The 19,031-nt window shown below is 53.8% G+C and overlaps 1 protein-coding gene across 15 annotated transcripts in view; it reads left to right on the forward strand.

Moving 5' to 3' along the window:
* CACNA1C (calcium voltage-gated channel subunit alpha1 C) overlaps positions 1-19,031 on the forward strand; it is a 469,540-nt gene that overhangs the window by 436,184 nt on the left and 14,325 nt on the right. For all 15 annotated transcript variants that reach the window (XM_060306632.2, XM_060306631.1, XM_060306626.1 and 12 more), the window contains 9 exons: positions 323-414; positions 7,506-7,671; positions 8,232-8,359; positions 8,995-9,091; positions 9,400-9,502; positions 13,865-13,966; positions 16,001-16,128; positions 16,468-16,602; positions 18,336-18,694. In XM_060306632.2, the coding sequence (XP_060162615.1) occupies positions 323-414; positions 7,506-7,671; positions 8,232-8,359; positions 8,995-9,091; positions 9,400-9,502; positions 13,865-13,966; positions 16,001-16,128; positions 16,468-16,602; positions 18,336-18,694 (1,310 nt within the window). The remainder of the gene's footprint in view (positions 1-322; positions 415-7,505; positions 7,672-8,231; positions 8,360-8,994; positions 9,092-9,399; positions 9,503-13,864; positions 13,967-16,000; positions 16,129-16,467; positions 16,603-18,335; positions 18,695-19,031) is intronic.

A 19,031-nucleotide genomic window follows, 5' to 3' on the forward strand; every position in this document is an offset into this window, starting at 1 on the left:
TTGTCCCCGCACAGATGCGGGGTCGGGGTCTCAGCCTCCACCCCCTCTCAGCCCCGCTCCCGCGGGGCCCAGGGCCCGTCCCGAGGGCCGAGGGCACTTTTCTTCGATGCTTGTCCGGAGTGGGGTCCTGGGATCAGGGGCTGGACAGGGCAGCAGGTACCTGCCCCCGCGAGGCCTTCCAGGTCACAGAGGGGACTCTGTTCAGCTTATGGGCCAGCCCATCCAGGGTGAACTGTGACCCCTGAAGAGACCGTTGAACGATGGGTGGGAACCAGGACCCCTCTGTCCACAGCTCACAGACCCCGTCCTCTCCCCCTGCCAGGTGTTCGGGAAAATCGCCCTGAATGACACGACAGAGATCAACAGGAACAACAACTTCCAGACCTTCCCCCAGGCCGTGCTGCTGCTCTTCAGGTGAGCGTGCACACAGGTGCGGACAGGTGCACACGGGACGCCTGCCCGGCGCGGCCCTGGCCTGGGCGCACCACGAGAGCTGGGGCTGGGGGACCGGGAAGCCTTCCTCTCACTGTCGTTCATAACCACTGGACACGGCCCCTGCCGCTGACCCTGGAAGCCAGTAGGGGGTCAGAATCGAACTCCAAGAGCACCCTGGTTGGAAGCTGAGCCAGGCCTGCAGCACACTCGCTATGTGACCTTGAGTGACCTTGAGCGAGACAGCGGATGCCTCCGAGCCTCAGTTTCCTCCTCAGACAAGCCCAGCTGCCGGAGTGGGTGCCACTGTCCGTTTCAGTGGTTCCGTCCACAGCACTTAGTTCCCCCCTCGGATGAGCCGGCGCCAGCCTTCACCCTCTGGGGAGGCCACGGCCACAGGTACAGCTGGGGACGGGGTGTGTCCCGCCCGACCCCGAGGGAAGGAGTCCGTGCGGCAGCCCCGTGTCCTTCCTCCTCTGGATCCCAGTGACCCCCTGGGCTGCCCCTCCCCTGGCTCTTCTCACCATCCAGCTCGTCACAGCCTGGGCTCTGGGACCTCCACCTGGTCCAGGGCTGGTGGTGATGAGAACTGTTTACTCAGTCCCTGCTGATGCCTAGATTCCATTCCAGCACGTGTACTCTCCGTGCTAAGGTGCTGGGAGAGGCACTGAGCCCTTACCGGCCCCTGGGGTTCTTTCCGAAGATCCAGGGACCCTCCCCATCAGATAACCCCACCTTCACTGTGCTCTGTGGAATCCTTTCCCCACACCCGAGCCCACAAACCGTTATTGCTCAAAATGTGTTCAGTCAGAATGGCAGTCCCCTTAAGCATCAGTCCGACGTCACCCTCCCTCAGGTGGTAGCCGTGAGAACATGGGGCCATCATAAACCACAGCCTCACAGCAACGTTGACTCCTGAGCCGCATTTAAATATGGGATTTGGACACACGTGAGCCAGGGCACATGGGTCTCCCCTCGCCTTTCCTAAAGTCCTTGACGACAGGAGATAGTTTGTGAAAGAATAAGGAAGGATAAAAGCCAAGAAAGAGTGCCATTTTGAGCCAGCAGTGCTGAGGAAGTCTTCAGCGGAGGCAAGCAGATGGGATTCAATGGACAAAGGACCAGGTTCGGAGGAAAACACATCCCAAAGCAGGTGAGCCTGTGAAGGGGCAAGAGCGGCCAGGGCCTCCCCAAGCTCAGGGTCCACAGGGGCCAGGCACCAGGACAGCCGGTGGCCCGCGTTTGGAGAGCGTTTGCTGATGCCCACAAGCTGAAAACAGAGCCCTGCCACCACAGCCTGGGCTTTGGGGTCTAAGAAGTAGAGCAGGGCCCCAAGGGAACCCACCCTTTAAGAGAAGCTACCTGTCCACTCCACCTGGCAGCACATCTTGTCTTGTCTTCCGTGGTCCCCAGAGATGCTCCTGCAACGAGAACTTGATCCACAGAGTTGTGTACTGGACTCTCGATCACAAAGAGCAGTAACAGTCACCCCAAAGTACTGGGGGAAAACCAATGTCAAAAAAGAAGTCACCACGCTCACCTAACAGATGAATGAACACATCAGGAGGAAAAGAATAGGGAGGTGAAAAATATCTGAAAATAAGCATCATTTGTGTCTTTAGAGAGATTATAGAACCTGGCACATCTGTCAAATTAGAAAGGAGTGGGGGGAGGAGGAGAAGTCATTATTAATCAGAACAAATTAACAAGAGAATTAATTAAATTTAATTAAAGAGAGAACTCAGAAAATATACAATTGTTAAAATATTTATTTATGTTTGGCTGCACTGGGTCTTCGCTGCTGCATGCGGGCTTTCTCCAGCTTCGACAAGTGGGGGCGACTCTTCGTTGTGGTGCACGGGCATAAAAAATTAGGAATTAACCAGAAAACCAGTAGTCCCTCCAAAATCTGTTCACTTAAATGTTTCGAGCCACTCTTCTAAATAACTCGCACCTGAGGCTACAAACTACTCAGAAATGAGAATGTGAACACACTATATCTTCCTTTTTTTTTTTTTTTTTTTAATGAGACCCCCTCGCCTGGGCCTGAGATTGTTTGGTTTATTTATTTAAGTTTTGTTTTTTGTTTTTTGTTTTTTTAAATTTTTGGCTGCCTTGAGTCTTAGTTGCGGCACGCGGGGTCTTTCCTTGTGGCACACAGGCTTCTCTCTAGTTGTGGCGTGCAGGTTTCTCTTCTCTAGTTGTGGCGTGCAGGCTCCAGGGCGCGTGGGCTCTGTAGTTTGTGGCACGCGGGCTCTAGTTGAGGCGCACAAGCTCAGTAGTTGTGGCGCACGGGTTTAGTTGCCCTGCGGCATGTGGGATCTTAGTTCCCTGACCAGGGATCGAACCCATGTGCCCTGCATTGCAAGGCGGATTCTTTACCGCTGGACCACCAGGGAAGTCCCACGCTCTATCTTAAATTTATGAGATGCACCAGTAAGCCAAAGGACAATTCAGAGCCAAAATTAACTTTTTTTTTTAATTTACAGCAAGTAAACGAATAAATGGGAAAAGAATAGGAAAATAACCCCAAAGTGTGAAGGAATGCATTTATTAAAATAAAAGCAGAAATTAATAAAATATAAAACAAAAACATTCATCAATAAACTCTAAAACTGATTCTTTGAAAAGACCAATAAATAGACAAACTTTCATCAAATTCAATTTTTTTAAAAAGAAGCAACAGCAGGAATAAGAAAAGCAACATAATTATAGATGTGGAGTGATTTTTAGAATGATGAGAATATTATGAACAAATGAATGCCGATATATTTGAGTATCTAGACGAACTAGATGCTTTTATATAGGAAAAGAGAAATCACAAAAATTGTCTTGAGAAGAATATTTTTGTAATTAACCACAACAGAAATTGAAAAGGTGGTCAAAATTTTAGTCCTCTAAAAGGCTAGATCCAATATATTTATGTTTGCTATTTGCCAAAATATCAAAGAATAAATCATTCCTATGTTACATAAACTTTCCAGGAGTAAAAATGGGTAGGAAACCTCTTTCTGTAAGACTAACATACGGCTGATACCAATAAGAAAGAGAAGGAAGTAAGAACTAGAGATATAAAAATATGTCGACATAACTATTTTGGTTACAGAGAACAGGCTAATCCGACTAGAAAACCCAAGCAAAGCAACTCAAAAGCCTTTATAACAATTAAAAGGACCAGGAAGGTGACAATTAACAAAGGAAAACAATCACTTTCATGTACTGATAATGTACTAGTGTGGGCAGCCTACTGTAACACCATAAATGGAGTGGCTCAAACAGCAGACATTTCTTTCTCACATTTCTGGAGGCTGGAAGTCCAAAATCAAGGTTTCATGATTCTGTTCCTGGTGGGAGCCTCTTCCTGGCCTGCAGATGGCGGCCTTATCACCGTGTCCCCGCTTGGTGGAGAGAGAGGAGAGCACCAGTCTCCCTTCCTGTTCTTATAAAGATGCTAATCTCATCATGAGGCCCCGGCCCCATGACCTGATCTAAACTTAAGTGCCTGCCTATGCTGTCACATTGAGGTTTGGGGCCACAACATACAAACTCTGAGGGGACTCATACATTCAGTCCGTAACAGGTAATAGCTGATCCGTAAATATAATAAATGAGCTCATAAGCTATCACTTTTCAACATGATACTGCAAGTTTTATCCAATGCAATAAGACGAGAAAAATAAACCAAAGGGTAAGAATTGGAGAAGAAGAAAAAATTAAATGCCAAAAAAATTGATTGCCAAACTCAACAACAAGAAAATAAACAATCCAATTTAAAAATGGGCAAAGGACTTGACATTCCTCAAAAAAAGATAAGTGAATGGCCAATGAACCTAGGGAAAAATGTTCAAAATCACTAATCATCAGGGAAATACAAACCCAAACCACAATGGGCTAGCACCCCACACCCATCAGGAGGGCTGCTGTCAGAAAAACAAGCGCTGATGAGAATGTGGAGAAGTTGGAAGCTTTGTGCATTACGTGTAAGAACGTAAAATGGTAACAGCCACTGTTGAAAACTGTACGACGGTTCCTCAAAATATTAACAATAGATTAAAAATACCATATGATCCAGCAATTCCAGTTGTGTGTGTATATACCTAAAAGAATTGAAAGCAGGGTCTCAAAGAAATATTTGTACACTTCTGTTCATGGCAGCATTATTCACAATAGCTAGAGCATGGAATCAACTGTAGGTCCATCAAAAGAATGGAAAAGGAAAACGTGGTTATACCACAGTGGAACATTATTCAGCCTTAAAAAGGAAGGAAATTCCGACACCTGCTTCAACATGGATGAAACTTGAGACCATTATGCTCAGTGAAAGAAGTCATAAAAGGACAAGTTTTCTGTATGATTCCACTCACATGAGGTACTTAGTCAAAATCATAGACACAAAGTATAATGGTGGGTGCCAGGCGTAGCAGGGAGGGGAGGAGAGTTACTGTCTAAGAGGCATAGATTTTCAGTTTTACGAGATGAAAAGAGTTCTGGAGATGGATGGTGGTGACGGTAGGACAGCACCGTGGGTGTGTTTAATGCCACCGAACTGTACACTAAAAATGGTTAAGACGGTCAATTTTATGTTGTGTGTATTTTACCACAATTTTAAAAAGAAAATATGTAAATAAAACATCTTTTAAAAATCCGGTTGCTATGTGACTATAAAAGAGAAACCACAGAATAATAAGAGAGTTCAGCAGATCTTCTATATATAAAGTCAGTAGTATTCTCTCCACATCTGTTGCAAACAGAAAATATAACTTTTTAAAGGTACCATTTATAATAGCAACATTTTATTTGTTTATTTTAAGTAAACTACCTAGAAAAAAATCTAACGAAAGATGTATATAGGGAAATTATAAGCTTTTATTAAAAGACATTTTAGAAGTCCTGAATAAATGGAGAGTTGGATCGGGTTCATGGTTAGGAGACTTAATAGCAAAAAGATGTCAAATTCCTCTAGTTAATCTATATGTTGATGCAATTCCAGTAAGAGTCTCAGTGGGATTATTCATAGAACTCAACAAGCTGATTCTAATGTGTCTGTGGAATCGAAAAGGAAAAGGAAAGGGAAAAGCCAGGACAGCTTTGCAGGACAGCAGGCTGGAAGCACTGACTCTCTGTGTGAGATCAAGACTTGCTGCAAACCTGGAGTGATGAAGACAGCGTGGTACATTGAAGTCAAGACAGATGAATAAACCTATAGAACAGAACGAAGAGGCTGGCACAAGACTCATACACGTACGGAAATGTGATTTATGTCAAGAGCTATTTTACATATGTAGGTAAAGGTGAACTATTCAATAAATTGTATTAAGAAAGTTGGTTATCTAGACAGAAAAAGATAACAGCATATTTCTACCTCGTATGGGGCCCCATGTAAATTCCATATTAATGGGTTATTATGATTATGAAAAACAGAACTTGAGCCTTTTAGAGCATATTGGAGAATATGTTTATGGCCTAGAATAGGGAAGGATTTTTTAGACAAGTTGTAAAAAGCACAGAACAGAAGAAAAATTATAATTTGACCACATTAAAATGTAAAGCTTGGATTCATCACAATACACCATCAATAAAGCTGGAAACGAGCCACAGACTGAAGACGCTGCTTGCAGTGTGTGTAACTGACAGAGGATTAATACAAAGAAAGCTTAAAGGCCCCACAAATGAGCAAGAAGACAAATAGCCCATGAGACAGACGGGCAAAAACACAAACCTGAGATTCAGCAGATGAAATAGAAGTTCTCAGCCTATTCATCATTTTAAAACCAAATTAAAACAACAGTGAGTTATCACTTTACACCCATCATATGAGCAACCTTATTTATTTATTGATTGATTGATTTTTGGCTGCGTTGGGTCTTTGTTGCTGCGCGCGGGCTTTCTCTAGTTGCGGCAAGCAGGGGCTACTCTTCGTTGCGGTGTGCGGGCTCCTCATTGCGGTGCCTTCTCTTGTTGCAGAGCACGGGCTCTAGGCGCGCGGGCTTCAATAGTTGTGGCACACGGACTCAGTAGTTGTGGCTCGTGGGCTCTAGAGCGCAGGCTCAGTAGTTGTGGCGCATGGGCTTAGTTGCTCCGCGGCATGTGGGATATTCCCGGAGCAGGGCTCTAACCCATGTCCCCTGCATTGGTAGGCGGATTCTTAACCACTGCGCCACCAGGGAAGTCCGAGCAACATTTTTTAAAATTCACTAATACCAAGAGTTGACTAGTCTAAATTCAGAATAGAAAAGTGGTTGGGGGGGGGGCATGGGATGGGGAGGGACTGGTTAAAGGGGCACAAACTGTCAGCCATAAGGTGGATGAGGTCTGAGGTCTAACCTATAACATGGTGACCATAGTTGATGACACTGATCGTATCACTGAAACTTGCTAAGACAGTAGAATTTAAATGTTCTCGCCAAAGAAAAGAAAAGAAAAAATTTAAAAAATCTGTGAGGGGATGGATGTGTTAATTAGGTGGGAAGAATCCTTTCACAATGTGCACATCAATCAAATCGTCATGATCTACGCTCTAGCTTGCAGTGTTATTTGTCGATTCTGCCTCAATAAAGCTGAGGAAAGAGCTGCCGAGTCTGTAGGGCAGTGACGCCAGGAACGCCGTTGGGGAACAAGCAGCGCTCAGTACGGTGAGGACACACCCGCCGTCCACCGGCAGCTCCACCCCGAAGCAGGCGTCTGACGGCCCTGTGTGGTGACTGCAGGCTCCTTCGTGACGGCAAGACAGCAAAGAAAGGAAAAGCCTTAACAGGGCGGTGGGGCTTTTTAATGGTATACTCATAGAGGATCTGCCGCAAAGGGTGAATGAACCAGAGCTAAAATGCATCCAAATGGCTAAATCTCAAAACTTCACATGGATCCGCAAAAGGAGGGACTTTGCAGAAAAGGTACAGCTTGTTATCTTTCACAGAAAATTTTCGGACCTTCAGAGCGATGCTGTATGTTTTCCTATGTAGTGGATGTGTCAGCACGGGGGGGCTGACGAACCGCAGACTCAGTTCAGCGGTTCCCCCGCCAGGGAGGAGAGGGAGGGGCCTTGTGAGCCGCTCTGGGGCGTGGTCTCTCACCAGGTGCGCCACCGGGGAGGCGTGGCAGGACATCATGCTGGCCTGCATGCCGGGCAAGAAGTGCGCGCCCGAGTCGGAGCCGGGCAGCAGCGCCGAGGGGGAGGCGCCCTGCGGCAGCAGCTTCGCCGTCTTCTACTTCATCAGCTTCTACATGCTCTGCGCCTTTCTGGTGAGCCGGGCGGGGCCCGCGGCCTCGGGTGGCCAACGCGCAGTCCCGGGCCAGCCGCACCCTGCGTCTCTGCAGCTCACGCTCGGGGGGTGCCCCATCGGGGAGGCCGGCCTAGAGGGCTGTGTCCCTGGGACGGCCCAGCCGCACTGGAGGGAGGGGGCGGAGCTGGCCCAGAGTGAGCTCAGCCAGCATCCTTCTCGTCCGTTCTCAGCCCTTGTGGTGGTGGCGTCGTCCCCAGGACAGGAGGCCCCTTAAACATTTCTGGCACTTTGACAAGGGGCAAGGGGAGGGTGGTGGACAGTCACCCCCGTCCCTGGCAGCCCCGCCTGCCAGCTGGGTGTGAGGGAAGCTGCCAGCCCACAGCGGGGGTTCACCTGCACAAACCCAAGGGGAGCTGGGTCAGGTCCTCATCCAAGAGAGCCACGTTCCGGGGGCCGGTGTTTTCAGTGGTGCCGCTTGGGCGTCTTCAGAAACACTGGCTTCTGCCGCGCGTGGCCTGCTAACCGCGTGTGCTGGAAGGGCCTCCGAGGGCATCTCCCCGCGCTCTCCGTTCTCCACAGATCATCAACCTCTTCGTAGCTGTCATCATGGACAACTTTGACTACCTGACAAGGGACTGGTCCATTCTGGGTCCCCACCACCTGGACGAATTCAAGCGAATCTGGGCGGAGTATGATCCTGAAGCCAAGTAAGTCCCCAGAGGGGAGCCCGACCCCCAAAGCCGCAGGGGGTTGCGTGACCGCACCTGTGGGAGCGGGTCAAGGCGGGTTAGCACGGGGCGGATCCCCAGCAAACACTGACCTGCACGGGCCACAGGGGTCGAGGGTCGGGGCCAGCGATGGGAGGGCTTTGGCTGAGTGAAGAACACGCCTGCTGTTCTCAGCTGAACAGGACAGGAGGGCCTGGTGTCGGAGTAACCAGCAGGGACTCGAGTCAGGATGTCCGGGGCCAGGCAGATCCTGCCTGCCTTTCTGCCGTAGGTCCATCAGTCCAGCCACCACGTTTGGTTGACACTGGAAATACCGTTTGGTCAGACGGTTGGTTCACTGAAGCAGGAGTAATATTGAGAATTTCGTTGCCTACTAAAATCCCTTCCACCGTGAATATAGCACTGATGGAAAATTGCTCCTTAAAATCCTAACCACGTGTATATACTGGTTTTGGAGTTTTGCCTGCAGTTCTGCAGCTCAGCACCAGCTTCATCGCTCGGGTCCAGCCGTGGAGAGTCCCTTCTGCAGGGGGATCCCCCGCCCTGAGTGCTTGAGTCCTGGGCTACTGGCCGAGACCGCCGCACTGACCTTCCCCCCGTTCCTCCTCTTCTAGGGGTCGCATCAAGCACCTGGATGTGGTGACCCTGCTCCGGAGGATTCAGCCCCCCCTGGGCTTTGGGAAGCTGTGCCCTCACCGCGTGGCCTGCAAAGTAAGAGATGAGCTGGGCTCGTGGGAGACGCGACATGGGAGGGAAGATGCCTCTGTGACCTTGGTCAGGACGTCAAGCCTCTACGGGGATGAGGACAGTATTTCATGAGCCTGAAGAAAGGAGCCAGAGCCAGAGTAGGCGTTAGGGGTCCTTCCCACAGTGCGTTCTCAGACTCTGAAGGGAACACGCGTGACACACGCACACGCATTTCGAGGCCCCCCCCTTCGGCATCCTCCTGCCTCGGGGGTTCTGCGGGAGGGTCCTTCAGGAGCCGGCTGCTGTGATGACCAGCTCTGCTCCCCCACCAGCGCCTGGTCTCCATGAACATGCCCCTGAACAGCGACGGGACGGTCATGTTCAACGCCACCCTGTTTGCCCTGGTCCGGACGGCCCTGAGGATCAAAACGGAAGGTAAGGTCATCCGGGGGCCCCGGGAGAGCCACCGGGAGACCTAGTGGACCAGCCGGAGCCCAGCTCGGCTCCTGCGGGGTGTCAGAGCCTCAGCCCGGCAGTAACTGTCACCTCTGGGGTATTAGCGGTGCCAGGTCTGCTCGTGTGCCCTTTGCTCCTTGAACGGCCTCCTTGCCTGTAGTTTTTAGAGCTCATCCTGGGGGACACCTCAGGGTCCTTGGGTGTAGTTCAGAGAGCAGGAGATGAGTGTTACCTGAAGCGGGGCTGAGCCCCATCACAGTGGGATTTCACTTGCTGCAAGTGGGTCTCAAGTGTTCAATCGTCCTTGCAAGTTAAACTCCTGTGTCGATCAGGAAGGGGTCAGAGCGGACGTGGTGACTGGAGCTGAGGTCGGCCCTCGCCCGCCTGCAGGCACGTGCTCAGCCAGCCGGCAGATGGGGGTCAGAGCCCCCGTGCTCCTCATACGGGGCTCCCTCGGGGGGGGCCGTGCTCCCCCGTGTTGCCTGGCGGGAGGGACCGTCTTCCAGGTTGCACGACAGGGACCTGTGGCCAGCAGCTTGGCTTCGATGACCCGCTGTCCTCACAGCTGCAAAGGCTGCAGGTGCAACTGACGAGATGCAGCTGCTTCCCCAAAGCTCCCAGCCTCCTCCTGCGATTCGCAGAGTTGGAGCTTGTTTGAGACGCTGAGTCCCAGCCCCCGCCCCGAACTCGGAACGTGCATCCTGCACCAGCCGCGGGGGATTCACGTGAGCAAAGTCTGAAACCCACCGGCGCAGTAATTAGAGAAAACTCAGGTGGGACCGGCAGTGTCGCCTCTGCCTTCTGACGTTTGGCTCTCAGAGCCTCAGGAGGCTGGAGCCCTGGGCGGGGCAACAGGGGACTGGACCCTGATATCGTGTGACGGTCAGCGAGTCTCTCTCTGCCTCAGTTTCTTCGGTTGTAAAACGAGAAAGGTGGGGGGATGTGTGGCATTCAGTTCAGTGGACAAGCCAGGAGGTGCCTTCTCTCAGCTAAATCCTTTCAGAAAATAACAGAAACATCCTAGATGTAGGAAAAGAACAGGGCCAGCAAGGTGCCTGTCAAAATAATGAGCTAATCTTTAAAAAAATTGTAGAAGTTCAAGTTCTGCTGCTGAACTAAGAAGAAACTAAGGCTGAAGAATGCGCTCTCGGCAGCCAAGGCCGTAACTCAACCTGAAACGGGTAAACAGGCCTATTTCTGCGCAAACGGATGGAACACACACTTTGTGTAGGCGTGTGTGTGACCGGGGGGAAGCCTGGAGGGAAGCTCGCTAACACGTTAGCCTCGATTGTCGTGAGCGGTGGAATCAGACGCTTCTCTTCACTTCCTTTACCTTCTTCCTTTACTTTTCCAAACTTTCCACCATGACTGTGGTTATGGTTCCTTCCAGGAGGGAAGGTTTTCTTTTTCAAGGAGGGAAGCTAGAAAGACTCCTGGAAGGAACGTGTTGTGGTCCTTAAGTTTTGATGTAAAGTGAGGAGATGAATCTTCATCCCGTGGAGGAACGAGAAGCGCTGACGTTGGAGCCAGGACGCAGCACCGTCAAGATGCTCGTCAGAGCAAACCAAGTCCCAGACAAAGACTCTTCAACCTTAGAGCCGGACACGCACAGCCCATCCTGAGAAAACAGTCTCCCGAGACCAGGGGAGAAGCCAGCCGCGCGGGGACCAGTCAAGCCAAGAATCAAAGGAAACTCCAAACGCAGACATTGTCTGCTGAGGAGCAACCGCCCCTGTAGCTCAGAATTCTGCATTTTCACGTTAAGTCCTGCTAGATGGTAGATCTCACGTTCCGTGTTCTTACCACCATAAAATACAATTTAAAACTGAAAAAAGGGCAACTTCCCTGACGGTCCAGTGGTTAAGGCTCCGCACTTCCACTTCAGGGGGCACAGGTTCGATCCCTGGTTGGGGAACTAAGATCCCGCATGCCACGCAGCACGGCCAAAGAAAAAAAGAAAAGAAAAAAAGGAATAGTTCCCAAAGGGCCCACAACATCAACTCAAGGCAAACCTTCACCAGAGACAGGCACCCTCCCCACCTGCAACCAACGTGTTAAACCCTTAAGTCCGGGAGGCAAAGGTGAGTTCTTAGAAGCAACTACAAAGAAACTGGAGAAAGCATCTAACTCCGGGAGACTAAATGCCACGCGGTCCTCACCCTGCAGACTGTGAGCTGGGGTATTTGGAGAGAAATTAGCGCCTGCTCGAGAGAACCAGCAATGTCCCAGGCCCCATCAACCCAGGATACGGAAGGAAGATGTCCTGAAGCACTTAGAAGACATGAAGCAAGGGTTAGGAAGTTCGAGGTTACATAGCTCACGGTGAGAATGAATTAAGGCTTGGAGAAGAGTGACAGACCCTTTTGGAAGATGTGTCATTGCGCAGGTCTGTCGTAACAAATTATCACAAACTGGGGGCTTCAAACAACGGAAATTCATTCTCTCACAGTCAGGCCAGAAGTCCGAAGGCGAGGCGCCAGTGGTCAGCGGGGTGGGTCCTTCTGGGGGCGCGGACGGGGCCCCTCCCGGCCTGTCCCGGCTGCTGGCAGTGCGGGCAGTGCTGGGCCCCCTAGGCACCTAGCTGGGTTTCTCCGCTCCCTGATTCCGTCTCCGCCCGCCCCCCGCTGTCTTCTCTGAGCGTCTCTCTGCATCCCCTCCTCTTATGAGGACACCAGTCACATTGGATGAATGTCGTCCCCTCCCCCAATGAGCACGCCCTCATCTCAGCTAATACACCTGCGAAGATTTCTACCTACAGGCCGCCTAAGGTTCCAGGTGGGTGTGAACATGGGGGCACTGTTGAGCCCGCCGCGGAAGACGAGTGTATCTGAGCATCGTGTCAATCAGGGCTCCCGCTACACGTGTCGGGACCCGCCGGCCACCTCCCCGGCGCCGGCCTCTGAGCCCGCTGTGCTCGCCCGCTGCCGTGTCACCACCCACACAGCACCTCCCACTCTGAAGGTCTGGAGTCCAACCATGGGGCCTCCAGGCCAAAACCAGACTGTTGACCCGGACGTGTCCTCTTCCCGGGGCTCGGGGAAGAGTCCACTTCCGACTTGCTCAGGCTGTCAGCAGACTCACTCGCTGCAGGTGCAGGACCAGCTCTCGGCTGTGCCCCCAAGGCCCCCGAGCCCCGCACGCAGCCCTGCACCTGCCCTGCTCCCAGCCACGGAGGACTCTCTTGTCTTTGGCCCCCGTCATGAATTACTTTTGTTTGTTTTTGCTTTGTATGATTTTTTATTGAGTCATAGCTAACATGTGACATTACATTTGTTTCAGATGAACAACATAGTGATCCTGTATTTGTATTTATTGCAAAATGCTCACCACAAGTCAGGTTAACATCTGTCACCTCACAGTTACAATTTTTTTCTTGTGATGAGAACTTTTAAGATCTACTCTCTTAGCAACTTGCACACGTACAGTACAGTATTGTTAACTGAAGTCCCCATGCTGTCACGCTGTACTTTACATCCTCAGGACATATTTATTTTATAACTGGGAGTTTGCCCCTAAGGACCCTCTCCTTGTGAAGAGCTAGTCCACTGCTGGGATTAGCTCAGGCCCCACTGGACAGCTTCCCCATCCTACGGCACATGCGCCGTATAACATAACCCGACCACAGGGTAAGGCCCCGAGTTCACGGTTCCAGGGGCCATGCAGGGCGCGTGCCTGGTGGTGGCGGGAGAGAGCTGGGGGTGTGTTAGACCCAGCCCCCCGGTCCTCTCTTACGGCTGCGGGTCTCAGCTTTCCTCTCCCAGGGCTGTAAGGCCAGTATCCCAGAGGCGCACAGAGAGGCACCTAATTAAGCCTGTTTTGCCAGTGGAGAAAGGAGACCCAGAGAAGCCCCCAACCTCGGGACCCTCGTCTTCTGGTTTCTGCTTCCACGCCAAGGTTTCGCCACCTTCTCCCAGCAGGAGACTCAGCAAAGGGCTTTGACACAGAGACCCCCGAGCGTGGACGCCCCACGTGGGTCTGCGGAGGGACCACACTTCCTTCCAGTCGCCCACACTTCCCTGGCGGCCCAGGGGGAGCCCCTGTGGCCGTCCAGCTCGATCCAGCTCCAGCAGTCTCAGGGGCCCCCTCAAGGAGAAGGAGGGCCACAGAGTGGGTGCAGGGTTGCCCTGGCGACCAAGCAGCAGGCAGGGAGGAAGGGGAGAGAGGCCAAGAGGGGACGGAGGCGGACAGCGGGAGCCCCGGGGGGAGGATGATGGGGCTGACGGGCCAGAGCCATTGCAGGCAGAGCCCGCGGGCCGCGGCCACCACTCCCACAGCAGGACCAGCCCACGGGAGGCCCCCAGGGGCAGCTGGTCAGTCGGCCTTGCGTCTCCCTCCCCACAGGGAACCTGGAACAGGCCAACGAGGAGCTGCGGGCCATCATCAAGAAGATCTGGAAGCGGACCAGCATGAAGCTGCTGGACCAGGTGGTTCCGCCTGCGGGAGGTGAGCCACCCACCCCGGGCTATGCGAGTCCTGAGTCCAGGCTGCGGGAGGCCTGCCCTTTCGGGCTGGAGCCTGGTCCAAGCCTGAGGTCACAGAGGAGGCCGAGCTAGGCCCCCCGATGCCTGGAGGTTTGGCAGAACTTCAAGGAAACTCTGCAAAGCGGAGCTTTCCCCATAACCTGCCGGGCTGGGTGCTCTAGGAATGATGGGGTCCTGGAGAAGGAGCCCCCCGGGACGCCCCTTCCTGTTCCTCCCGGGGCAGTGCTTGTCGACTCTGTCAACCGTCCTCCGTATACAGTTGCCAAAGTATGGGTACAGCACTTTAATGTGAGATATGTTATCATCAAATGTTTTTCAATAAAGAAATACTCAGGGACAGCTCAGGGGCCCGAATTTCTAGTTAACTGACCAAGGCTCGTCTGCACCCACTGTTATGAATACGTTTGTGTTTAAAGGAAACAAACAGTGTTGACATCGTTGACGTTTTGCGTTTGTCTTTTTGAAGTAAGTACGGGCTTATGGCCTGTCTTTAAATAAGTACAGACAGCTCTGGGCACACACGTGGGGTAAGTGCAGACTGATCGCGGTCCAGCCCCGTGGGGACCACCTTCACGGAGCGATGCCGTCAGGGACACAGTTTTCTGAAATGTGCACCCTTCTTACTCAGCTTGAAACAAAACAAAGTGGTCTTCCATCCACTTAAACAGCAGGTATATTCCTGGGAAACTGGAATATCACAGCCGTGCAGGTCCCACGTGGAGCCGAGTGAGGGTCTTAGCTCAGGTGGTTACAGCGGGAGGTCCCCCCACAGACGTCTGGCGTGGCCTTGGCAGCGTGCCAAGGTAGTATTCACCGTGCTTTTCGGGACACGTCCAGAGCCACGTCGTTCACGCCAGCAGCAGCCCCAAAGCATGGTGACAATCGCAGTGACATTGAGAAAGTCCCATACGTTCCCAAAACACTCCTTAAGAGGGGGTGCTGCCCCTGACGAGACCCACCCCCGAAAGGAAGGCAGGCCTGGGGATGGGCGCCACGCGGCCTGGCGTCACACGCACCACGTCCCTTAATCCTCATCACGGTTCTGTGACGCCTGCTCTAGGAGCTGGTTCTCAGCTGCTGAGTAGCTGACCCCAGGCTGGTGGTGAGAGCCCTGTGGATTCAGGACCCAGGTCCAAGGGGGCCACCCTTCCCACCAGAGCCAGTCTTCCCCGATTCACGGCAGACAGGGCTCAGGCATCCCCTCCACTTGGGGCTGGGGCCCCTGCCGTCCGGACGGAAGGCAAGCAGCTGTGGGTTTGGCTACTCTCACGAGACAGCTAGGAGCAGGGGAGCCATCACAGCCCCCAGATGCAACCCAGCGGCCTTCTCCAGGCCTTCCGCCCCATCTTCCCCCAAGAACCAGAAGATGGGGCAGGGGGGCTCCTCGTGGGGCAGGAACTGCTCCCCTCGGGGCCCCACTCGCTTCTCACCACCCACTTCGTCCCCAAGACGGAGGCTGATTCTGTCTTGTGTCACTTGGGGAGCAGCCCAGCCGCGGGGTTAGAAAGCCCCGACCGAGATGGGGGGCCTGCGCCCCTCCCACCAACCCCTAAGCAGAACGCTAGCCCTTAGGGGACTGGGCGATTATCAGTGGGCACCCGGAGCTTCAGAATCTTAAAAGAGTTAATCAACAAGGTCAGTTAAGTAAAAAATGCAAGGTGGGAAATAAGTTTGACAATAGGCTACTTTTTCTGTGAAAAAAAGAGAGGGTAGGAATATATTTGCTTATTTGCAGGAAGCATTTGCATAAAGAATCTCTGGGAAAATAAGAAACAAAAGAGAAAGGTTATCTGATAGGAGGTGGGGAGAGAGACTCTTCACTGTACACACACCTTTTTGTATATTTTTGTCTTTTTGAACCACGTGCATGGAGAGCCTCTTCCAAAAACTTTAATTGAGAAAACTTAAGAAGGCGTGGACGCTGACGAAAGGTTCCTGACGCCTGGCCAGCCCCCCTGTTCACGCCCTGTTCACCCTGTCCCCCCTTTGCTCTCAGATGATGAGGTCACGGTGGGCAAGTTTTACGCTACGTTCCTGATCCAAGAGTATTTCCGGAAATTCAAGAAGCGCAAAGAGCAGGGCCTGGTGGGCAAGCCCCCCCAGAGGAACGCCCTGTCCCTGCAGGTGAGGGCCCTCGCCCCCCGGGGGCCTGGCACCCTCCTCTCGCCTCTGCCAGGTCCGGGGCTCTCACGGGCTGGCTGGAGGCGGGTCCCTTCCTGAGGGTCCTGAGGCTTCCCCAAGGGGGATGCTGCAGGGGTGACCCTCCCCTCCTGTGGCCTCGCAGCCCGCAGAGCTCGGGGAGTTGGCCGGGGGGTCTGCTGACACCCCTGAAACAGCCCCTCCCAACATGCCTTCATGCCCTGTGGACCTCCGCAGGCTGGCCTGCTGCGGGGAGAGGCACAGGGGCGGGTGGGTGGCAGGTGGGGCACCAGGGCCCTCACGCATCCTCCCCCTGGGCTCCAGGCTGGTCTGCGCACCCTGCATGACCTCGGGCCCGAGATCCGCCGGGCCATCTCCGGGGACCTGACCGCCGAGGAGGAGCTGGACAAGGCCATGAAGGAGGCTGTGTCCGCGGCCTCGGAAGATGACATCTTCAGGGTAGGGGGGTGCCCCGGCCGCAGTCTTCCGCCTCCATAAAGCTGGGTTTGGAGCAGAAGGGTGGGCTGGCGTCCTGAATCCAGGGAGGGAGCCCTGAGTCTTCGGCAGGATCCCAGCTCCCCACCCCCAGCCCTCCCCCAGCCCTCCCCCCAGCCCTCCCCCAGCCTTCCCCCAAGCCCTCCCCCAGCCCTCCACCCAAGCCCTCCCCCAGCCCTCCCCCAGCCCTTCCCCCAGCCCTCCCCCAGCCCTTCACCTCATCCAAGCCTAGTAGTCCTTCCCAAGCCGGGGCTCCCCAGAGCCGGCAGCTCACAGAGCATCACTGGCCCTCGGAGAAGGTGCGAGGGAGCTGTTTTGCTAAGGAAATGTTTTTTAGGAGACGTTTCTACGTTACACGTTGCAAAAGTGCTGGTCTTTGTGCCACGTCGAATCCCCAGACCTATTTCGTTCGCCAACATTTGAAAATCTGGCACATTCAAATAAAAATCTAGACTTCTATCCTCTCTTGAAAACACCAGAAGATGTGCGGTATCAGGCAGCAGAGGTCTGGAAGCCAGTGGCAATCTTGACTTAGACCATGAGGTCTCCAGGCCCCAAAGCCCCCTCCAGCCTCCTCTCTCCCCTCCTGGGTACCGAGGCTGCCGTCAGTTTTATATATTTTTTTTAATTTATTTTTTTATCTATTTTATAAATTTATTTATTTTGGCTGCGTTGGGTCTTCGTTGCTGTGCGCGGACTTTCTCTAGTTGCGGCGAGTGGGAGCTGCTCTTCATTGCAGTGCACGGGCTTTTCATTGCTGTGGCTTCTCTCGTTGCGGAGCACGGGCTCTAGGCGCACAGGCTTCAGTAGTTGTGGCACGTAGTCTCAGTAGTTGTGTCTCATGGGCTCTAGAGCGCAGGCTCAGTAGTTGGGGTGCATGGGCTTAGTTGCTCCACGACATGTGGGATCTTCCCGGACCAGGGCTTGAACCCGTGTCCCCTGCACTGGCAGGCAGATTCCTAACTACTGCGCCACCAGGTGAGCCCCTGCCATCAGTTTTAACAGTGAAAACTAGTGCCCACTGGAATTCTGGGGCCCTTGCACCCAGCTCTCTTCATGAATCCCCAAGGTATTTGGCTAAAAATCCTATAGCAAGTGAGACACTACCACCCAGAACTGCGCTAGGGCCTCTCACCCCGCCTCCCGGCCCCAGCAGGCTCCCAGGCGGTGGAAGCATGGGGGTGAGAGGAGCCCATCACCCTGAGGCTGTCTTGTCCTCACCACCCTCCTCCTTGTCGCTGTGAAATGTCCGTCACTGAATGGCCTCGGGGACACACTAGCACGTCAGTGTGACCCCAAGAGACACCCCCAGCCTTGCAGGTAGCTACTTGCCCACTTGCCCGGGACAAGGGGGGACGTCGGGGGAAAACACTGGTTCCCGATTTGAAATCTAAGACTCTCCCAGGGGAAAGGAGGCCAGAGCGTAATCGGTGTAGTAACTAAGCCCTTCTTGCTCTCAGAACCGTTTGGCCAGCGTAGCTCCTAGCTCAGGGAGCCAGTCGGATTCTTTATTTAAACCCCATTAGAGCCTTCGGGCCCTGTTTTCACCCTCGGCCCCCACATGCCCCCCCTGCTGCAGCGAAAGGTCTCCGCCTGAGACCGGCCGCGTGTTGCCCGGCGGGGCTGAGCTCCTGGTGGAGAAGGAGAGGCGGCCGTGGGCGGGCCACCCCCCACATACCCCTCCGTCTCACCTGCAGAGGGCCGGTGGCCTGTTCGGCAACCACGTGGGCTACTACCCCAGCGACAGCCGGAGCACCTTCCCCCAGACCTTCACCACCCAGCGCCCTCTGCACATCAGCAAGGCGGGCACCAGCCAGGGGGACGCGGAGTCGCCCTCCCACGAGAAACTGGTGGATTCCACCTTCACCCCCAGCAGCTACTCGTCCATGGGTTCCAACGCCAACATCAACAACGCCAACAACACCGCCCTGGGCCGCTGCCCCTGCCCTGCCGGCCAGCCCGGTGCTGTCAGCATCAGCACCGTGGAGGGCCGTGGGCCCCCCTTGTCTCCTGCTGTCCAGGTGCAGGGGGCGTCGTGGAGGCTCAGCTCCCAGAGGTGAGCAAGGGGTTGCACGGGAGGGGCTTGGGGAGGAGCATTTGACCCCTCAGCCCTCCAGCTGGGGTGGAGGCGGCTGCCCAGACCCCGGCCAGAGGGTGGCCAACGCAGCCTCCCGGGTCCTGCAGCCGTGCTCGGGAGGCCCCGTGACACCTGACCAGCAGGTGTCCCGAGGTGCGCGCCTCTGGACGGGGCCTTCTCTGCTTTCTCCCCCGAAGCAGAGAGGCCCTGGCCCCGATGCCCGAGATGTTTGCATCCTGGAGACACCACCGTCTCCGTCCCCTGGGCCTTTCTCAAGTCTCTGCCCAAACCTGGCCTTGGGCCCCCAGGGGATGGG

The sequence above is a fragment of the Globicephala melas genome, chromosome 10 (genome assembly GCF_963455315.2).
Source record: "Globicephala melas chromosome 10, mGloMel1.2, whole genome shotgun sequence".
Classification (NCBI taxonomy): Eukaryota; Metazoa; Chordata; class Mammalia; order Artiodactyla; family Delphinidae; genus Globicephala; species Globicephala melas.